The sequence below is a fragment of the Heterodontus francisci genome, chromosome 11 (assembly GCF_036365525.1).
Source record: "Heterodontus francisci isolate sHetFra1 chromosome 11, sHetFra1.hap1, whole genome shotgun sequence".
In the NCBI taxonomy this organism is placed as follows: Eukaryota; Metazoa; Chordata; class Chondrichthyes; order Heterodontiformes; family Heterodontidae; genus Heterodontus; species Heterodontus francisci.
In genome coordinates this window covers 84618508-84638192 of record NC_090381.1, presented here as the reverse complement: position 1 = coordinate 84638192, position 19685 = coordinate 84618508, and the positions used below count along the sequence as shown (strand labels likewise).

General features: G+C 41.7%; 1 protein-coding gene across 1 annotated transcript in view; it reads left to right on the top strand.

The window, feature by feature from the left end:
* The window catches only part of psmd1 (proteasome 26S subunit, non-ATPase 1), a 149936-nt gene that overhangs the window by 7909 nt on the left and 122342 nt on the right, over window positions 1-19685 (top strand). The window contains exons 5-13 of the mRNA XM_068042365.1: window positions 234-439; window positions 799-942; window positions 2406-2632; window positions 4686-4752; window positions 6547-6684; window positions 6769-6857; window positions 7534-7612; window positions 17125-17298; window positions 17883-17994. Coding sequence (XP_067898466.1) covers window positions 234-439; window positions 799-942; window positions 2406-2632; window positions 4686-4752; window positions 6547-6684; window positions 6769-6857; window positions 7534-7612; window positions 17125-17298; window positions 17883-17994 — 1236 coding nt within the window. The remainder of the gene's footprint in view (window positions 1-233; window positions 440-798; window positions 943-2405; window positions 2633-4685; window positions 4753-6546; window positions 6685-6768; window positions 6858-7533; window positions 7613-17124; window positions 17299-17882; window positions 17995-19685) is intronic.

The following is a 19685-nucleotide window of genomic DNA, read 5'->3' as shown; positions in this document are numbered from 1 at the left end:
TTTGTTTCCCCGCTTTTTGTTTCCTGGTGAACAGTATACCGCAGACACATAAGATTCAGCATTTAATTGTTGAAAGGCAGTATTTTAGTGAGTTTGCTCGCCAAAGTGACATTTCAATATAGCTGCAAGAAGGAATTTTCAACTTCAGTTCTTTAAGGCATGGCAGTGGGTAGTCTTGACTTGGTTTATTTATGTAACCAGTGTTTAATGAGATTGTCATTGCTTTACTGTAGCGAAATGCATTGATCATTATACAAAACTGCGAGTTGAAAATAGAGAACTACCGGATGGTGAGGAGAAATGCATTGACCCTCGATTAGAAGGTATTGTGAATAAGATGTTCCAACGCTGCTTTGATGACCACAAATACAAACAGGCAATTGGCATTGCTCTGGAGACCAGGCGGCTTGATGTCTTTGAGAAAGTAATTCTTGAATCTGTGAGTATGCCTTGTTGTAACACTACCATTTATGATGTATTGCAGTTTTGTTTCTCTCTTTTCACCCACAGTCCAAAAGGAAACATTTGAAGGCTAGTTCTGCATTGCCCTAGAATTAATGCTACAGCTTCAGTTTTAGTAAAACCCATATTGTGGAAGTATTAAAATGGTGTCGCTGGAGGAGTGATCTGTTGATGATATAGTCTCCTTGTAATTAGATAATAAATTTTGTTCAGGACACCATTTTATAAGCATTTGCATTTATCTGACAATTCCAATTTGTTTCAATGAGTTCCAAGGAAGCTATTTTTGCCATGTGTTGAGATGCCGCCATATTTAACTCTACTATTTCTTCACAGAATGATATCTCTGGGATGCTTGCGTACAGTGTGAAAGTTTGCATGTCACTCATGCAGAATAAGCAATTCAGAAATGAAGTCCTGCGTGTTCTGGTCAAACTGTATATGAATCTGGAAAAACCAGACTTTATTAACGTATGTCAGGTAATATCACTTTAACTATATATCTATATATGTCTTCTGTAAGGTGCACACTTACCGTCCACAAACCTTACTACTTGGTAAGGTTGTTGAGTAATGCTTTAACAGCAACGTATATAATTGAAACTAGCTTATATGTAGCTGTCACGATATAGTTGTGGATTTCCCACCACTGGTGGGAAATAGAAGATCCTTATTCCTGTCCCCATTATTTGGCCTTTGCTCACTGTTCAGTCTGTAGGGTTATTTCTGTACCCACCTCCCCCCTTTATCCTCCTTCTTGTAGCCCCCACTCTGACTGTACCCGACCACCTGCTGATACACCAGCTGTTAGTCATGTAATGTTTTTGGATGCTGTCTGCCTCATCTATCCTGGTCTGCTCTCTCCTGGCACCCCAGGCATTTACTTTTTTGGCCTGTCTGTCCTGGACAACAAAGACTAAGCAAGCAATGAGGAGGCAGTTGAGGAAGAAGGAACATATAGGTAATAGATTGCAAAGAGAGGTATGGAGAAAAATGGCTGCGTATAGTAACACCACAAGTCCTAACCGGAATGATGGTGATTGGGTAATTTATCCCATTAATTCCGCCTGGAGTCCACACTGCTGTGAGTGACTGGGATTAATTTTACGTTCATTGTGTAACTATCTTCCACTCACAGCATTTTGCTGGAGAAATAATCCTGCTGTACTTGGAAGGCATTACTTTAGTTAGGTTCATGATTTTGAAGACTCTGCTGTAGTTTGGGTCTTGTAGTTTGGAAACTGATTGGAGTTTGGGTCATATTCGAAGATTCCCATAAATGAAAACCACAAATCCCACCCCATTTCCAACTCATTAGCTGACACAGCAGTGTCAATGTTCATTCTGGAGAAAAATTGGGTATAAGGTCTGATTAAAAGTCTTGCATGTAGTGCTGAAAATTTCCTGCCTCAAACCTTGCTTCCTTTTGGCACGATTTTCTGTAACTCCTTTTATGTCAACTTTTTATAATGGTAAAAACCCTATCTGTGTTTTATGATTTATCTGAAAATGGTGCAATGGGAAAAGCCTAGCCCCCTGTCATGTTGGAGGCATACTGCACCGCCATTGCCACCTGGTGGTTGAGTCTGACCACCATTTCACTTCTAAACTTTTTTCTTCCTGTTCATGCTGATGTGTTCCTAGCAAATATTTAGTGCAGATATGTATTTGTAAATTTGTACTAAAGAGTTTTTAAAACTTGACATTTAAAAGTAGCATTGAGAATTCACATTCATGATTTTACATATAAGACACCTAAAATCATAATTGAAAATTGGTGAGCCTTTTCCCATAGTGCTGAGGTTGAATGTTTAAATGCCAGCAGGTGGCACACTTGTACTACTATATATTTGCCTGAATTGGACCTGTCGTTGAGATTCCAGGAATGCTGTAGGATGTTGAAAATGAGATTTGATCTGACTTCTGTAGTTTTGTTTCTACAGTGCCTCATTTTCCTGGATGACCCCCAGGCTGTAAGTGATATTTTAGAAAAGCTTGTAAAAGAGGACAACTTACTGATGGCCTATCAGATCTGTTTTGACTTGTATGAGAGTGCCAGCCAACAATTCCTGTCTAGTGTCATCCAGAATCTGAAGACTGTAGGCACTCCCATTGCTGTGGTACCAGGTTCTACAAACACAGGCACTGTGCCAACTGCTGAGAAAGAAAGGTAAAGATGCCATATACAAAGTCATAGTGGACACAAGTTTAATTGTATTTTCAGGTAACTAGCTATATATTGATAAACTTGCAGTGATTATTCAGTAACAAAATATTGGTGTGCATATAGTATGACAAACACATTCTCCTTTGATTCCATGCATATAGTAATGAATAAAATGTCTTCCAGATGTAATTTCTTTTCGCTAACTTTAATGAAAGGGACGAGTTACCTGAAAAAAATACCCAACCTGCCTCTGTTTCAGGAAACTGTTAAAAATGCAAATAGCACTATTGGTGTACCTTCCCCACGTAAACTGCAGCAGTTCAATAAGGTGGCTCACCACCACCTTCTCGAGGGAAATTATGCTAAGCTTGCCAGCGACGCCCACAACATCCGAGCGTACGAATTAGGAGAAGGAATAGGCCATTTGACCCCTTTGTGTCTGTTCTGCCATTTAATAAGAACATGGCTGATCTGATTGTGGCCTCAACGCCACTTTCCCGCCTACCCTCGATACCCTTTGACTCCCTTATTAGTCAAGAATTTATCAACTTCTGCCTTAAAAATATTCAATGACCCTGCCTCTGCTGCTCTCTGGGGAAGAGAGTTCCAAAGACTCAACCCTCTGAGAAAAATATTCTCCTCATCTCCGCCTTAAATGGGCGACCCCTTATTTTTAAACTGTGTCCCCTAGTTCTAGTCTCTCCCACAAGAGGAAACTCTTTCAACATCCACCGTCAAGTCCCCTCAGGCTCTTGTGTTTCAATAAGATTACCTCTCATTCTTCTAAACTCCAATGGATACAGACCCAACCTGTCCAACCTTTCCTCATAAAATAACTCCCCCATCCCATGAATGAATTTTTAAAAAAAAATCACAACATGTCACCTATGCAACAGGAAGGTAACAACTTTGTACTTTTGTTAACTAAACTCTGCCGAGGCAGTGACACCATATTAAGGCGAGTGACCTTTTTTGTGCATCAACATCTGAGATTTCAGACTTGTCAACATGACAGCATGTAACAGCTGTTGAAATAGCTAATAAGTAACAACATCTCAACAAGATATTTTGATCTTGCGCATAGTGAAAAGAACATTTGGGGCATAGAGAGAATGGGATAAGACATACACTGAGTTTGATGACTTTGTTTCTATAGCGTTTGAGTTTTTGGAGGTGTTCTTGTATTGCATATAAATAGTGACTAATTCTATAAGAATGCTGTTAGGTACACTTTGGTTATATCATTTATATTGCGTTGGGACATGCAATCGAGAAGTGCTATTTTCTGTTTGTATTCTGTCAAATGCAAAAAGATCAGATTTGGCTTCGTGGTAGCTGTCTTGCCTCTGAACTGAAAAAAATTGTGGCTTCAAACTCTGCTCTAGAACTTGATTAGATTAGATTAGAGATACAGCACTGAAACAGGCCCTTCGGCCCACCGAGTCTGTGCCGAACATCAACCACCCATTTATACTAATCCTACACTAATCCCATATTCCTACCAAACATCCCCACCTGTCCCTATATTTCCCTACCACCTACCTATACTAGTGACAATTTATAATGGCCAATTTACCTATCAACCTGCAAGTCTTTTGGCTTGTGGGAGGAAACCGGAGCACCCGGAGAAAACCCACGCAGACACAGGGAGAACTTGCAAACTCCACACAGGCAAACTTGAGCACAAATTTCATTATCTTCCTGTAGATATGTCATTTGTTGTTCACACTTCTATAGGAAGTGCAACTCTAGTGTTTCTGTATTTGAAAGTACAGTAATATTGAATGAAAAATTGTGTTGGCTGTATCAGAGCATGTTATGTTTTCTATCTCTCCATCTGCATTTAACTGTACATAGAAAAGGGAAACTAATATAGTCTATGGCAGAAGTACAAAGGTAAAAGCTCAAAACTGTTACTTCTCTTTATAGCTGAACTTTGAATCTACAATGAGGTTATCTGAGAAAAGAGATTGCTGAAACTTATAGTTGTTTTTAAAAAAAAAAAAGTCAAGCTGCTGCTATTTCTCAGAACTAATATTTTGAATTCTATCCCCAGTGAAGCTATGGAGACGGAAGAAAAATTGGGAAACTCTCCAGTAGCGTCCGTGAAAACAATAGAATTGGTGAGACAGTAAATAGGATTATACTGTGTTTCTCAATCACCTACCCTGCCCTTTTCTGTTTGAAAATTTTCCACCCATTGTGAGATCTTGCTCTGCCATATAATTTCATCAAGCAAGATCGCTGAGGCCTCCTGCAATGCCAATTCTTAGCGCCTGCTAAGTGATGCACAGTAGGGACTTCGAATCACTGGCTTTCTGTTGTTCTCTGTCTAAGGGAAATGCTTGGTATCATGGTTCATGATATTTTGACCATTTTTCCATAGAGAAGATCTGAAAATTGGAGTTACTTTTTATTGTATTTATCAGTAAAGTATATTTATGCTTTTCCTTTTTATTAAGAAAAGCACTGGGAAGAAAGGTGGTTTAATATGCTAAATGGGAGTTGTTTTCTTTCAGAGACTAAAACAATTAGTTTGAGTAATCGAGAGACACCTCACACCCATCTTGTTGGAAATTCCTCTGCTCCTGCACCTCTCTCTCTTTAAGATATCTCCTTCACAGAGGTTTTTTGAAATAAAGGCTGCAGAGGCAGTCATGTTTGTTAAAGGGAAGGTTGGAGAGGCCTTTCTGAGATGCCAAAGGTTCGAAATACTGGAGGATAGTTAGAAGCCATCTTGTTTGTGCCAAGTAAGATGACCCACTAATGCAGGCTAGTGTATTTTGCTTTCAGGCAAAGAAAATAGTATGGGCTGAATTAAGTGAGTCTAGTATAATAAAGGTGCATTTTGATAACCTTTCTGTTTTCAAGTGTGTGCTCGGTCTGTCTTTGGAGAGATTGATGAAGCATTTGCAAAGGAGGAAATTAGCCAGTTCAGATCACAAGGGGGAGCTTTTGTTACATGGTTGGGTTACACTATTATGCAAGTAGATATGGGGTAGTGTCAGTCAAATCCCGTGAAAGATACTCAGACCACTTACAGGAACAACTGAGATCACCAAACCCAGGAAGGGTGGAAGAGCTAAATTTATAACATTTGCGCTCCACTTGCTTTTTGCCTGTGAAAACTTGATATGACCATGTATTTGGAACTGGAAGCTCAGAATGTGGAGAATTGTGGGCACAGACCCACATCCCATGACTCTGGTATTCATTAGGGGATGTTTTTTTCTGTTTTGAACACTGACCAGTTTAGGATCTTCTATCTTGTCAATGAACCTGTACTTTCAATCAATTTGTGCGCAACTGTTGATGGAGGTTGAGGGAGCAAATGCCAATAATGATGTGAGATGGGGGACTTTTCGTTTTTGTTTCTCTAAATACAAAGTGAAATATGCAAAATAAGTTCATGGTCTAATAAGGTATCTTGAATTTTGTGCAATGCAATTAGTGATAGTTACCTAACATTATTTATTGGCATATCGACATCTTAGAAATATACAAAACTATGGTCCAGTCCACCGATTCGTACAAGTTTTTTTTTTAACTCTGTCGTGTTTTTGGTAGAGCTCATGTGACATTGGAATCTCGCAACTTGCCCTCATTTTGTGTCCAATAGGGGAATGATTAATCTTGGAAACCATGTAGGGGGGCACTGCTTTAGTTGAGGGGTGGGGGAGGAAATGAATAGATAAAATTGGGCTCTGATGTGAACTTGTAACCCTGAGAATCTCAAATTTTCAACTCCAAAATAGGTGTTTAAAAAAAATAGTTATTTATATATTTTACTATGTTCAGTAACTGCTTTATAATACACATGAATGGTAAATGTATAGAATCTTGTATTTTCCTAGAATCTACATGTTCTGAAAAAGCTCTCAAGAATGTTTGTTAGAGGTTTGCATTTTATTTTTCAGACTGCAGAGTCCAAGGCCTTGCAGGATCAGAACACAAAAATGATAAAAATACTAAGTGGTGAAATGTCTATTGAGTTACATTTACAGTTTTTAATACGAAACAATAATACAGATCTTATGATATTAAAGAACACAAAGGTAAGAGACTACATCTAACTTTGATTTTAGAATTTGAGTAGTTCATTTTGTAAAATAACTTATGAAAATGTATCTATTTGCTAGGATGCAGTAAGAAATTCAGTTTGTCATACAGCAACCGTGATAGCCAATTCTTTCATGCATTGTGGAACAACGAGTGACCAGTTTCTCAGGTAAATCAAAATGCAGTTTATTATTTTTATTTGTAAAGTAGTGAGATTAAACAAAAAATGGTTTTGCAAGGACAATGGCAACATGGATGAATCTTCCCTTCAATCTACAGATAAGAGTGCTGCACTCTTTGTTGTGGGGTAGAAAAACATCCAATGGGTTAGACGGGAGTTTGTATGAAACTGTTATTTTGCTTTAGAAGGTACCTTGATGAACATTGCAATAGGCTGTCAACTACAGTGTGTTTAAAAAAAAAAACAAAAACTGTTGGAATGAAATCTATTCCACATTTGTTTGTCCTTCGTGTATGTTTTTATGCCTGCATTGTCAACCTCAGGAATTTACCAGGACTGTGTTCTTTTTCTTTTTTTTTCTCATTCTACTGAAATGAATTGCGGCTTCAGCTAATGTGGCTCCTAATGGCTGAGAGTTTACCTAGTGAGTAGTAGTACCATACAGACTGAAACTAACCTAGGTTTGGTGCCTAATCTGCTGAGTTGGCTAATGATGAGCATGACAATCCAGGTACTGCAGTTAGGTTCTGTACCTGTGGGTTCGGGAGGCGAAAGAACAAATGAAAATAATCCCAGAAGTGACAATAAGTGAGAATGCATTGTATGTGTCTTTTTTTTAAAAAGGGAAGCATCAGGTTCACAATTGAATAATTTTGATTTCCAGAGAGAATCTTGAGTGGTTAGCAAGAGCCACCAACTGGGCTAAGTTTACAGCAACAGCAAGTCTGGGAGTTATCCATAAGGTAATTAATTGCATTCCAGTCTCCGGAAGAACAGGGAGCTTGATCTTAAACTGTCCTAAATTTTGCTCTGAGCTATTTGTTTCATTTTTATCTTAACCAGTGCCTTGGGTTTTTTATTTTGTTTATTTTTTTTTTGCACTGTTTCACTTCTTTCTAGCTCTCACATTGTATTTCTCTCTCTCGTCACATGAGATTCAGTAATATGTCTAAATAATTTAGAAATGTCCTTTTTATGTTACTTTGAGGATACTGTCCTTTTACTTCAGTGAAATTATTACACTTCAGTTCCGGTCAAATTCATGTTGGCAGCTTAAATGTTTCTGATTCATATGATTTTAAATGTGTTTCTGGATTACAGCTAAGTACAAATGGACCTTCCGATCAGACTTCACAATTTAATTGGAGATTACAGATAGCAGACCCAAGTATCTGAAATAATTATATTGTAGATGCAAGCAAGGAATGAAAAATATTAACATTCAAATTAAATATCTAACCTTTACAAAGCTATGAAGCAACTAAAATTAATGAAAGCTCAATTATTTTAGCTATAGAAAAAATGTCTGCCACCCAAAACAGAAGATCCACCTGCAATGAAAATTAAATTTTTCTATGACAGCTATTTACATAAACACAGTATTCCTGTGAATAAGTGTCATGAGACAACAAGTTAAATATAACTAGACATATGTGTAATGGGGTCAAGTCTGCAATTACTGCGTTAACTCAGCTACAATCTAGATTTCAGTTTCCATGCGGCCATATGATATTCAGTTTATTTCTAATTTTCCCTCCTCACCTCCTGAAGACAGTAGCTCATGTTGGTGTATGATTCCGTAGGTTAGCAAAGTACCCCGTCCAAGTGGTCGTTCATTCCTGTGTGAACTGTGACAATGGGTGTCAGAAATATATTTGGGATGGGGCATCACAGCTTAGCCCATTGTTATCCAACAGCAATTACTGACTAGTCACAGGTATTGCTATGATGACATCATTTTAGCAACATGCACTGATCTTAGTAGAAAGTGCCTTACCTACACTCGCAATATGAGTAAGTGTACTTCAAATATGAATATTTACTTAAACTTCTACCATCATTCAGTAACCAAGGAAATAAAGCACTCATCAAAAACATTTGTACGCTCTGCCTTTATATCTTGCAATTTTAATCAAAAAAACACGAAAATATTAAAGTGCAAGTGCATCACGTGACCAACTGTGTCTATTACTAAAGTTCTTACTCATCAGAAATGCAAATAGCGACATCTGGCTTCCTAATTAGAAACATGCCACCAATGGCTAATGCATTGAACAACACTAATTTAGTCCAATCCTGTCCTTGCAAATTGTCCACAAACATGTATACTTTCCAGCAGGGATCACTGTATAATCAGACGAAAGATGTATGGCAGATCTTTCCTTTTCCCAACCTGAGATACAGTGAAGTCAGTTGTGCTTTCTCCATGTTTGGAAGTATCTGTGGAGAAAGAGAAAAAGTGATAATGTTTCAGGTCACAGATGCTGTCAGACCTTCTGAATGTTTCCAGCATTTTCTGTTGTTATTTGATTTCCAGCATCTGCAGTATTTTGCTTTTGTATAAACTTAGTCAGCACAGGCCAGGATGAAATCAGTCACTTTGCTGGCCTGTGCCTTTCTCAATATTGCATCATACTTACCTGGTGAGCCAGCATGGAGCATAACTCTTTGCAGTTCAGGCTGCCGTTGGTAATGACAATTACAAACATTGCACTGATGAAGAATAGTTAAACCTTGTAACCTTGAATTGGTTCCAGGGATGAGAGTGTTGTCCTATGATAGGCTGAGTAAGTTGGGCCACTGCTATCTGGAACTTAGAACAATGAGGTGATCTCATTGAAACATACAAGATTCTGAAGGACCTTGACAGGGGTAGACTTTGAGAGGTTGTTTCCCTGGGTGGGGGAAATCTGGAACACGGGCACAGTCTCAGGATAAAGGGCTGATCATTTAGGACTGAGATGAGAAGAAATGTCTTCACACAGGGTTGTAAATCTTTGTCTACTTCAGAAGGTTATGGGTACTGCATCGTTGAATATATTTAAGGCTGAGATAGACAAAGTTGTGGTCTCTCGGGGAATCTTGGGATATGGGGAGCAAGCAGGAAGGTGGAATTGAGGCAGAAGATCAGCCATGATCGTATTGAATGCTGGAGCAGGCTTGAGAGGACATATCGTCGATTTCTTATGTTGTGCAACAGTGCCTTCATCTACTAATAAAGATTGCAAAGCTGTATTTCTTTCTCTTACCCTTCATTTATATGTGCCATACAAAGGTACCAGCCACCTCCATAAATTCTTGTTTCTTGCCGTACAAAGTTACATAGTGTAGCTTGAGTTTTCTGTACTCTTGGTGCGAGAGATCAATTATTTTGCCAGGTAAAAATATTTGCTCATCTTTTTTGTGGTCTGCAGTTTGAATAAGCTTTTGAGGACTATCTGATCAGGCGCTGGGTCCACATTGTTTACAATTATTTTTCCTAATGTCCATTTTTATCCTTATGCCAAATTGAACTGCCTTGGTGCAATTTTTAACATTATAGGTGCTAGATCAGGGTTGTCTAACAAAGCTTGCGGGCCAGGATTTGGCCTGCCATAGGTTTCCATCTGGCCCAAGGATGTATTTCAGAGATGAGAAATTTTCCATTGTTGTCGTCTTTCAGACCGGCTTTAAAAAGACATTGCACTGAGTTTGACAGCTGCTGCGATCGGGAACAGCCGTTTCTGAACTTCGGACTGATTTGGAGTTTTCCGGTGGCCTTTTTACAAACAAAAGGTGGAACCTGCCGGAAAAACCCGAATCTGTCCAAAGTTCAGAACGGCTGTTCCCGACATCAGCACCTGTCAGCTGGGAAACTCGGCGCGATTTAAAAAAAAAACTGACCAACCACAGTGCTGAGCGCTTCCACTCCCTGCAACTGTCAGAGAGAGAGGTGGGGGGGGGGGAACGCTGAGAGAGACAGACAAACACTGAGAGGGGGGGAGAGAGAGTGATCAAATCATTCCTGACACATTGCCATCTATCCGGAATACTCCACATCGCTACGAGTGTGCCAGCAGACATTGACTACTTTTGCCAGCAGGCAAAAAAATGCCAGGTATTTCAGTAAATCAGTATCCAACATAATGATGAGAAAGTAAGTTAATAAATTAATCTTATTTAAAGCTTCTTCAAAAAATGCACATTTGTTGTTTTGATAGTAAGATAACTTTTCATGCCTTTATCTTCCTAAAATTGTCTCACTGGCTTCCTATGTAAGACAAAAATTGTACTGCAGCCCCTCCATGTGAAAAGGTTAGACAACCTTGCACTAAATAAATGTAAATTGTTGTGGTGCAATTCTAATGTAATTTAATACTCGTTCTGTAAATTGCCAGGAACACAGAATTCTGCCAAGTAACATTCTTAAGGCTTATCCTAGGTCTTCCTATCTTCTGCTTTTCTGTCCATTCTCTCATCACGTGAAGCATCATATCAAATTTTTGAAGGCTTTTATGTCTCTCTTTATTTATTGGAGGGGAAAGCTGCAGAGAAGGTAAAATAGCGCTCATACCAGTGAATTTTCTGGATTATTAGTTTAATGGAAATTGCCACTACCAAGTGGCAAAATTCGAAATTCCTTGGTTAATTTGAGCCAAATTGGCAATATGAATCATCCTTTTTATTCGTTTCATGGAATGTGGATGTCGCTGGCCAAGCCAGCATTTATTGGCCATCCCTAATTGCCCATGAGAAGGTGGTAGTGAGCTGCCTTCTTGAACCACTGCAGTCCATGTGGAGTAGGTACAGCTACAGTGCTATTAGGAAGGGAGTTCCAGGATTTCGCACCAGCGACAGTGAAGGAACAGCGATATAGTTCCAAGTCAGGATGGTGTGTGGTTTGGAGGGGAACTTCCAGGTGGTAGTGTTCCCACGCATCTGCTGCCCTTGTCCTTCTAGGTGGTAGAGATCATGGGTTTGGAAGATGCTGCCTGAATAGCCTTGGTGCATTGCTGCAGTGCATCTTGTAGATGGTACACACTGCTACCACTGTGTGTTGGTGGCGGAGGAAGTGAATGGCACCCCATCCACAAACAATCAAGTCGGTTGATTTGTCCTGGGTGGTGTCGGAGCTGCACCCATCCAGGCAAGTGGAGAGCATTCCATCACACTCCTGACTTGTGCCTTGTAGTTGGTGGACAGGTCTTGGGGAGTCAGGCGGTGAGTTACTAGCCGCAAGATTCCTAGCCTCTGACCTGCTTTTGTAGCCATGGTATTTATATGGCTACTCCAGTTCAGTTTCTGGTCAATGGTAGCCCCTAGGATGTTGATAATGGGGGATTCAGCGATTATAATGCCGTTGAATGTCAAGGGGTCATGGTTAGATTCTCACTTGTTGGCGATGGTCATTGCCCGCCACTTGTGTGGCGCGAATGTTACTTGCCACTTATCAGCCCAAGCCTGGATGTTTTCTGGGTCTTGCGGCATTTTTACATGGACTGCTTCAGTATCTGAGGAGTTGCGCATGGTGCTGAACTTCGTGCAATCAGCGACCATCCCCACTTCTGACTTTATGATTGAAGGAAGGTCATTGATGAAGCAGCTGAAGATGGTTGGGCCTAGGACACTACCCTGAGGAACTCCTGCAGTGATGTCCTGGAGCTGAGATGATTGACCTCCAACAATCGCAATCATCTTCCTTTGCGCTAGGTATGATTCCAACCAGTGGAGAGTTTTCCCCCTGATTCCCATTGACTCCAGTTTTGCCAGGGCTCCTTAATGCCATACTTCGTCAAATGTCGAGGACAGTCACTTTCACCTCACCTCAAGTTCAGCTCTTTTGTCCATGTTTGAACCAAGGCTGTACTGAGGTCAGGAGCTGAGTGGCCCTGATGGAACCCAAACTGAGCGTCACTGAGCAGGTTATTGCTAAGCAAGTGCCGCTTGATAGCACTGTTGCTGACACCTTCCATCACTTTACTGAAGATCGAGAGTAGACTGATGGGGCGGTAATTGGCCGGGTTGGATTTGTCCTGCTTTTTGTGTACAGGACATACCTGGGCAATTTTCCACATTGCTGGGTGGATGCCAGTGTTGCAGCTGTACTGGAACAGCTTGGCTAGGGGCGCAGCAAGTTCTGGAGTACGTCTTCAGTACGATTGCCGGAATGTTGTCGGGGCCTGTAGCCTTTTCAGTATCCAGTGCCTTCAGTCGTTTCTTGATATCACGCGGAATGAATTGAATTGGCTGGAGACTGCCATCTGTGATACTGGGGACTTCAGGAAGAGGCCAAGGTGGATCAACAACACGGCATTTCTGGCTGAAGATTTTTGCAAATGCTTCAGCCTTATCTTTCGCACTGATGTGCTGGGCTCCCCCATCATTGATGATGGGGATATTTGTTGAGCCACCTCCTCCAGTCACTTGTTTAATTGTTCACCACCATTCACGACTGGATGTGGCAGGGCTGCAGAGCTTAGATCTGCTCTGTTGGTTGTAGGATCGCTTAGCTCTGTCTATCGCATGCTGCTTATGCTAGTTAGTATGCAAGTAGTCCTGGATTGTAGCTTCATCAGGTTGACACCTCATTTTGAGGTATCCCTGGTGCTGCTCCTGGCATGCCCTCCTGCACTCTTCATTGAACCAGGGTTGATCCCCCAGCTTGCTGGTAATGGTAGAGTGGGGGATTTGCTATGCCATGAGGTTACAGATTGTGGTTGAGTACAATTCTACTGCTGCTGATGACCCACAGCGCCTCATGGATGCCCAGTTTTGCATTGCTAGATGTGTTCGAAACCTATCCCATTTAGCACGGTGGTAGTGCCACACAACACAATGGAGGGTATCTTCAATGTGAAGACGGGACTTCGGTCTCCGCAAGGACTGTGCGGTGGTCACCCCCAGCAATGTCATGGACAAATGCGTCTATAACAGGTAGATTGGTGAGGGCGAGGTCGGGCATGTTTTTCCCTCTTGTTAGTTCCCTCACCACCTGCCACAGACCCAGTCTAGCAGCTATGTCCAGCTCAGTCATAGTGGTGCTACCGAGCCACTCTTGGTGATGGACATTGAAGTCCCCCACCCAGAGTACATTCTGCGCCCTTGCCATCCTCAGTACTTCCTCCAAGTGGTGTTCAACATGGAGGAGTACTGATTCATTACTATCTATCGCCCCTCCCCCCTCAGCTAATCAGCAGGAGGTTTCCTTGCCCACCTGATGCCATGAGAGTTTATGGGGTCCGGAGTTGATTTTGAGGATTCCCAGGGCAGCTCCCTCCCGACTGTATACCACTCTGCCACCACCTCTGCTGGGTTTGTCCTGATGGACAGGACATACCCAGGGATGATGATGGTCATGTCTGGGACATTGTCTGTAAGGTATGATTCGGTGAGTCTGACTGTGTCAGGTTGTTGCTTGACTAGTATGTGGGACAGCTTTCCCAATTTTGGCACAAGCCCCCAAATGTTAGTAAGGAGGACTTTGGAGGGTCGACAGGGCTGGGTTTGCCGTTGTCATTTCCGATGTCTACGTCGAGGCTGGGTGGTCTGTCCAGTTTCATTCCTTTTTGACTTTTTAGCGGTTAGGAACTTAAGCAAGGAATATAAAGACAGTTGGAAGGAACTTGAACAAGGAGCCAGGAGGGCTAAAAGGGGTCATGAAAAGTCATTGGCAAACAGGATTAAGGAAAATCCCAAGGTCTTTTATACATGTATAAAGAGCAAGAGGGTAACCAGGGAAAGGGTTGGCCCACTCAAGGACAGAGATGGGAATCTATGTGTGGAGCCAGAGGAAATGGGCAAGGTGCTAAATGAGTACTTTGCATCAGTATTCACCAAAGAGAAGGACTTGTTGGATGATGAGCCGAGGGAAGGGAGTGCAGATAGTCTCAGTCATCTCATTATCGAAAAGGAGGTGGTGTTGGGTATCTTGCAAAGCATTAAGGTAGATAAGTCCCCAGGGCCTGATGGGATCTACCCAAGAATACTGAGGGAGGCAAGGGAAGAAATTGCTGGGGCCTTGACAGAAATCTTTGCATCCTCATTGGCTACAGGTGAGGTCCCAGAGGACTGGAGAATAGCCAATGTTGTTCCTTTGTTTAAGAAGGGTAGCAAGGATAATCCAGGAAATTATAGGCCGGTGAGCCTTACGTCAGTGGTAGGGAAATTATTAGACAGGATTCTTCGGGACAGGATTTACTCCCATTTGGAAACAAATGGACTTATTAGCGAGAGGCAGCAAGGTTTTGTGAAGGGGTGGTCGTGTCTCTCTAATTTGATTGAGTTTTTTGAGGAAGTGACAAAGATGATTGATGAAGGAAGGGCAGTGGATGTTATCTGTATGGACTTTAGTAAAGCCTTTGACAAGGTCCCTCATGGCAGACTGATACAGAAGGTGAAGTCACATGGGATCAGAGGAGCTGGCAAGATGGATACAGAACTGGCTCAGTCATAGAAGACAGAGGGTAGCAGTGGAAGGGTGCTTTTCTGAATGGAGGGATGTGACTGGTGTTCCGCAGGGATCAGTGCTGGGACCTTTCCTGTTTGTAGTATATATAAATGATTTGGAGGAAAATGTAGCTGGTCTGATTAGTAAGTTTGCGGACGACACAAAGGTTGGTGGAGTTGCGGACAGTGATGAGGATTGTCGGGATACAGCAGGATATAGATCGGTTGGAGACTTGGGCGGAGAAATGGCAGATGGAGTTTAATCCGGACAAATGTGAGGTAATGCATTTTGGAAGGTCTAATGCAGGTGGGAAGTATACAGTAAATGGCAGAACCCTTAGGAGTATTGACAGGCAGAGAGATCTGGGCGTACAGGTCCACAGGTCACTGAAAAAGGCAACGCAGGTGGATAAGGTAGTCAAGAAAGCATATGGCATGCTTGCCTTCATCGGTCGGTGCATAGAGTATAAAAATTGGCAAGTCATGCTGCAGCTCTACAGAACCTTAGTTAGGCCACACTTGGAATATTGCGTGCAATTCTGGTCGCCACACTACCAGAAGGATGTGGAGGCTTTGGAGAGGGTACTGAAGAGGTTTACCAGGATGTTGGCCTGGTCAGGAGGGCATTAGCTATGAGGAGAGGTTGGATAAATTCGGATTGTTTTCACTGGAACGATGGAGGTGGAGGGGCGACATGATAGAGGTTTACAAAGTTATGAGCGGCATGGACAGAGTGGATAGTCAGAAGCTTTTTCCCAGGGTGAAACAGTCAGTTACTAGGGGACATAGTTTTAAGGTGAGAGGGGCAAAGTTTAGAGGGGATGTGCGAGGCAAGTTCTTTACACAGAGGGTGGTGAGTGCCTGGAACTTGTTGCCGGGGGAGGTGGTGGAAGCAGGTACCATAGAGACGTTTAAGAGGCATCTTGACAAATACATGAACAGGAAGGGAATAGAGGGATACGGACCCCGGAAGTGCAGAAGGTTTTAGTTTAGGCAGGCATCAAGATCGGCACAGGCTTGGAGGGCCGAATGGCCTGTTCCTGTGCTGTATTGTTCTTTGTACGTTCAGACGGCATTTTAAAGAGTCAACCACATTGCCATAGGTCTGGAGTCACATCTGGGCCAGACCAAGTAAGGACAGCAGCAGATTTTCTTCCCTAAAGGACATCAGCGAACTAGGTGGATTTTTGCGACAATCGACAATGGCTATCATTAGATTCGCTTTTTAATTCCAATTTATTTTTATTAATAGAATTCAAATTCCACATTCTGCCATGGTGGGATTCGAACCCATGTCCCCAGAGGAATACTCTGGGTCACGAGTCCAGTGACAATACCACTACGTCACCACCTCCCCTCCTCCACAAATATTTCATCCCCATTTGCCCAGTTTATTAGGTAATTCATTCATGATTCATTAATGGGTTTCAGTGCACCAGGCATCTCTGTTTTTCTCACCAGCTAGTGGAAGCAGTCCATTATTTTATCCTGTCATAATCTCGGATGATCTATCTGGTCGCTAAAAATAATGGTTCCAAGCTCTTGTGAAAAAAAATTTCCACTTGTTGGAATCTTTCTTTTATAATTGCAACCTTTAATCCTTTAACATTCTAGTGAACCTATGTTGCACCATTTTCCATTGCTTTTGCATCCTTCCTATAATGGAGTGCCAAAACTTGTACGCAGTATTCCAACTGTAGCCCAAGTAAGGTTTTGTACAAGTCCAGCTTTACTTTTCTTCTTTTTGTATTCTATGTCTTGCTGATACAAAGTTCAAGATTCTGTTTGCTTTTTTAATAGTCTTAATTGCATGCATACCATGTTTTAATGACCTACGTATCTGCTCATTAAGGTCCCCCGCTCCTTCTAAACCATGCCATCCATATGTGTATCAGTGTTGCTGTATCTAAACGTTATGCTTAACTTGTTTAATGAAGCCACTGCTCTTGGTATTCTTTGGAAGATTTGATGTGATATACTGTAAATAACATTGTATCTTTGTATTTTTCTCTGACATCTATATTGTGGAATTCTGTTTTTTTTTCTCTAGGGTCATGAAAAGGAGGCATTGCAGCTAATGGCCACATATTTACCCAAGGACTCCTCACCTGGCTCAGCTTATCAGGAGGGAGGAGGTCTGTATGCCCTCGGTCTCATCCATGCAAATCACGGTGGTGACATCATAGAATATTTGCTCAACCAACTTAAGAATGCAAGCAATGACGTAAGTGCTAAATGCTTTTAAAGATGGTATAGTACACGTATCAGAAGCTCTTGAGTGCAGAATTCTAACTAAGACACAATAGCCATGAAGTTGTGGAAACCTTTTGCACTTAGTGATTGTCACTAGACTTTTTTAGGTTCACTGGGCCTGATGTGGATTAGTAACGGGGCATGTAGCTTTATATGTGCAAACAGTAGTGTATGTTATTAACTGGGTCTTTTGAGCTGCGACAACATGTTGAGAGAGTCGATTCTTCTATTATCCATTCATAGACAAATGTTAAATCTTGTGAAAAATGAGATTCAGTTTGCCATAGAGAACTGGAATTAATTTTTCTGAACTGCTGTGCCAACTTGGTCTAAGATGGTCTAACCACCTAAAACATGAGTCTGTCTTTTTGGATGCTGAGGATCTGCATTTCCAGTGTTCACTCTTTATATTATCTTAAGTCACCTGTTGTCTTAATTTGGGCAACTCACCTTATTAATGTTTGTTCTAGTGTAGTTTGCAAATAGTACCGTCTCGTTTCATTTTACTTACTGTTTTTCTTGGGAGTTGATTGACACTTTTTTTTTCATCTGCAGATTGTGCGTCATGGTGGGTGCCTTGGTCTTGGTTTGGCTGCACTGGGTACTGCGCGACAGGATGTCTATGACCTGCTTAAAACAAACCTGTACCAGGATGATGCAGTTACTGGTATGGAGCGAGAAATCTTGTCCCAAATAAAATAGTTAAAAGATAGGTGGGGTATTCATAACACTGCTTGTTGCACTACTAAATACCTCTTGATTTTCATTCTAGTGACCTTGAATTCTTTTTCCACAACTTTAGTCTGCCAAAAAGCATAAGAAAAATCATCTCAACAACCATTGCCATGCAGAGTGGGCAAAGATTAGACCAGTACAACCAGTCTTCCTGATTAGTAATACGCTGTTTGTTGCTTGGCATTCCATGATGCACATGTAACAGATGATTCACTTGGATTTTTGTTCAGATTTATTGTCCCACTTTAACTTTTGCTGTAACTCAGCTGTTTTGTAGGAGTTTGTATTATAGTTAATGTTTCAGGTCTGTGACCTTTCATCGGAACTGGCAAAGGTTAGAAAAGTATTGGCTTAAACCAGTTTTCAGGGGGCTAGAGTCGGTCAGTATAAAAGTGAGCCATCTTACAGTGCTGACTTTGTTTGCACTGGAGTGCTGACTTGGGTTGTATTAGAGTGCTACAGTGGAAGTTTGGTAACTGAGGAAGTTCGGTAAGGAGGGAGTGAGGAGCTCCTTTCATTTCCTACCTGTCCTCAGTGAGGGGAGCCGAGAGCTTCCAAAGAGCACAGCTGACTGGGAGAAGACTCGGAGGGCGGAGTTCCGGACCGGTAGGTATAAAAAACTGAAAGTGAGTCACAGGAAATCTGTGACCTGATTGGCTGGTAGGGAATTTTTTTTTTACTGAATTTGAAAATAAATCATTAATAAAAATTGATTAAAACCCTAATTAATAAGTAGAGTAACTAAACCAGAGGGAGGAGATTACTGTATTTAGTTAGCATTTAATATTTATAGTAGGAATCTAGCACTAGGGACCATATAGTTATTATAACAATTTAGTAAGGATTTAATAAGTATTTATCTGAAATTAATTTATTAATTAGTGCTAGAAATGTCAGTTAAGAGGGGTGAAGTGCTTCACCTGTGAGATGTGGGAGGTCCGTGACGCTTCAAGCGTCTGCAGGAAGTGTACCCAGTTGCAGCTCCTCACAGACCGCATGGATCAGTTGGAGCGGCAACTGGATGCAATTAGGAGCATGCAGGTAGCAGAAAGCGTCATAGACAGGAGTTTTAGAGAAGTGGTTACACCCAAGGTGCAAACAGATAGATGGGTGACTGCTAGAAGGGGCAGGCAGTCAGTGCAGGAATACCCTGTGGCTATCCCCCTCTCTAACAAGTATGCCGTTTTGGATACTGTTGAGGGGTTTGACCTATTGGGAAAACAGCAGCAGCCAGAGCAGTGGCACCACGGCTGGCACTGTTGTTCAGCAGGGAGGGACAAAACGCAGAAGAGCAATAATTATAGGGGATTCTATAGTCAGGGGCACAGATAGGCGCTTCTATGGACGTGAAAGAAACTCCAGGATGGTATGTTGCCTCCCTGGTGCCAGAGTCAAGGATGTCTGAACAGACGGGGCATTCTGAAGGGGAAAGGTGAACAGCCAGAGGTTGTGGTACACATTGGTACCAATGACATAGGCAGGAAGAGTGACGGGGTCCTGCAGAGGGAGTTAGGTAGAAAGTTAAAAGACAGAACCTCCTGGGTTGTAATCTCGGGATTACTCCCTGTGCCACGAGCCAGTGAGGCTAGAAATAGGAAGGTAGTGCAGCTAAACACGTGGCTG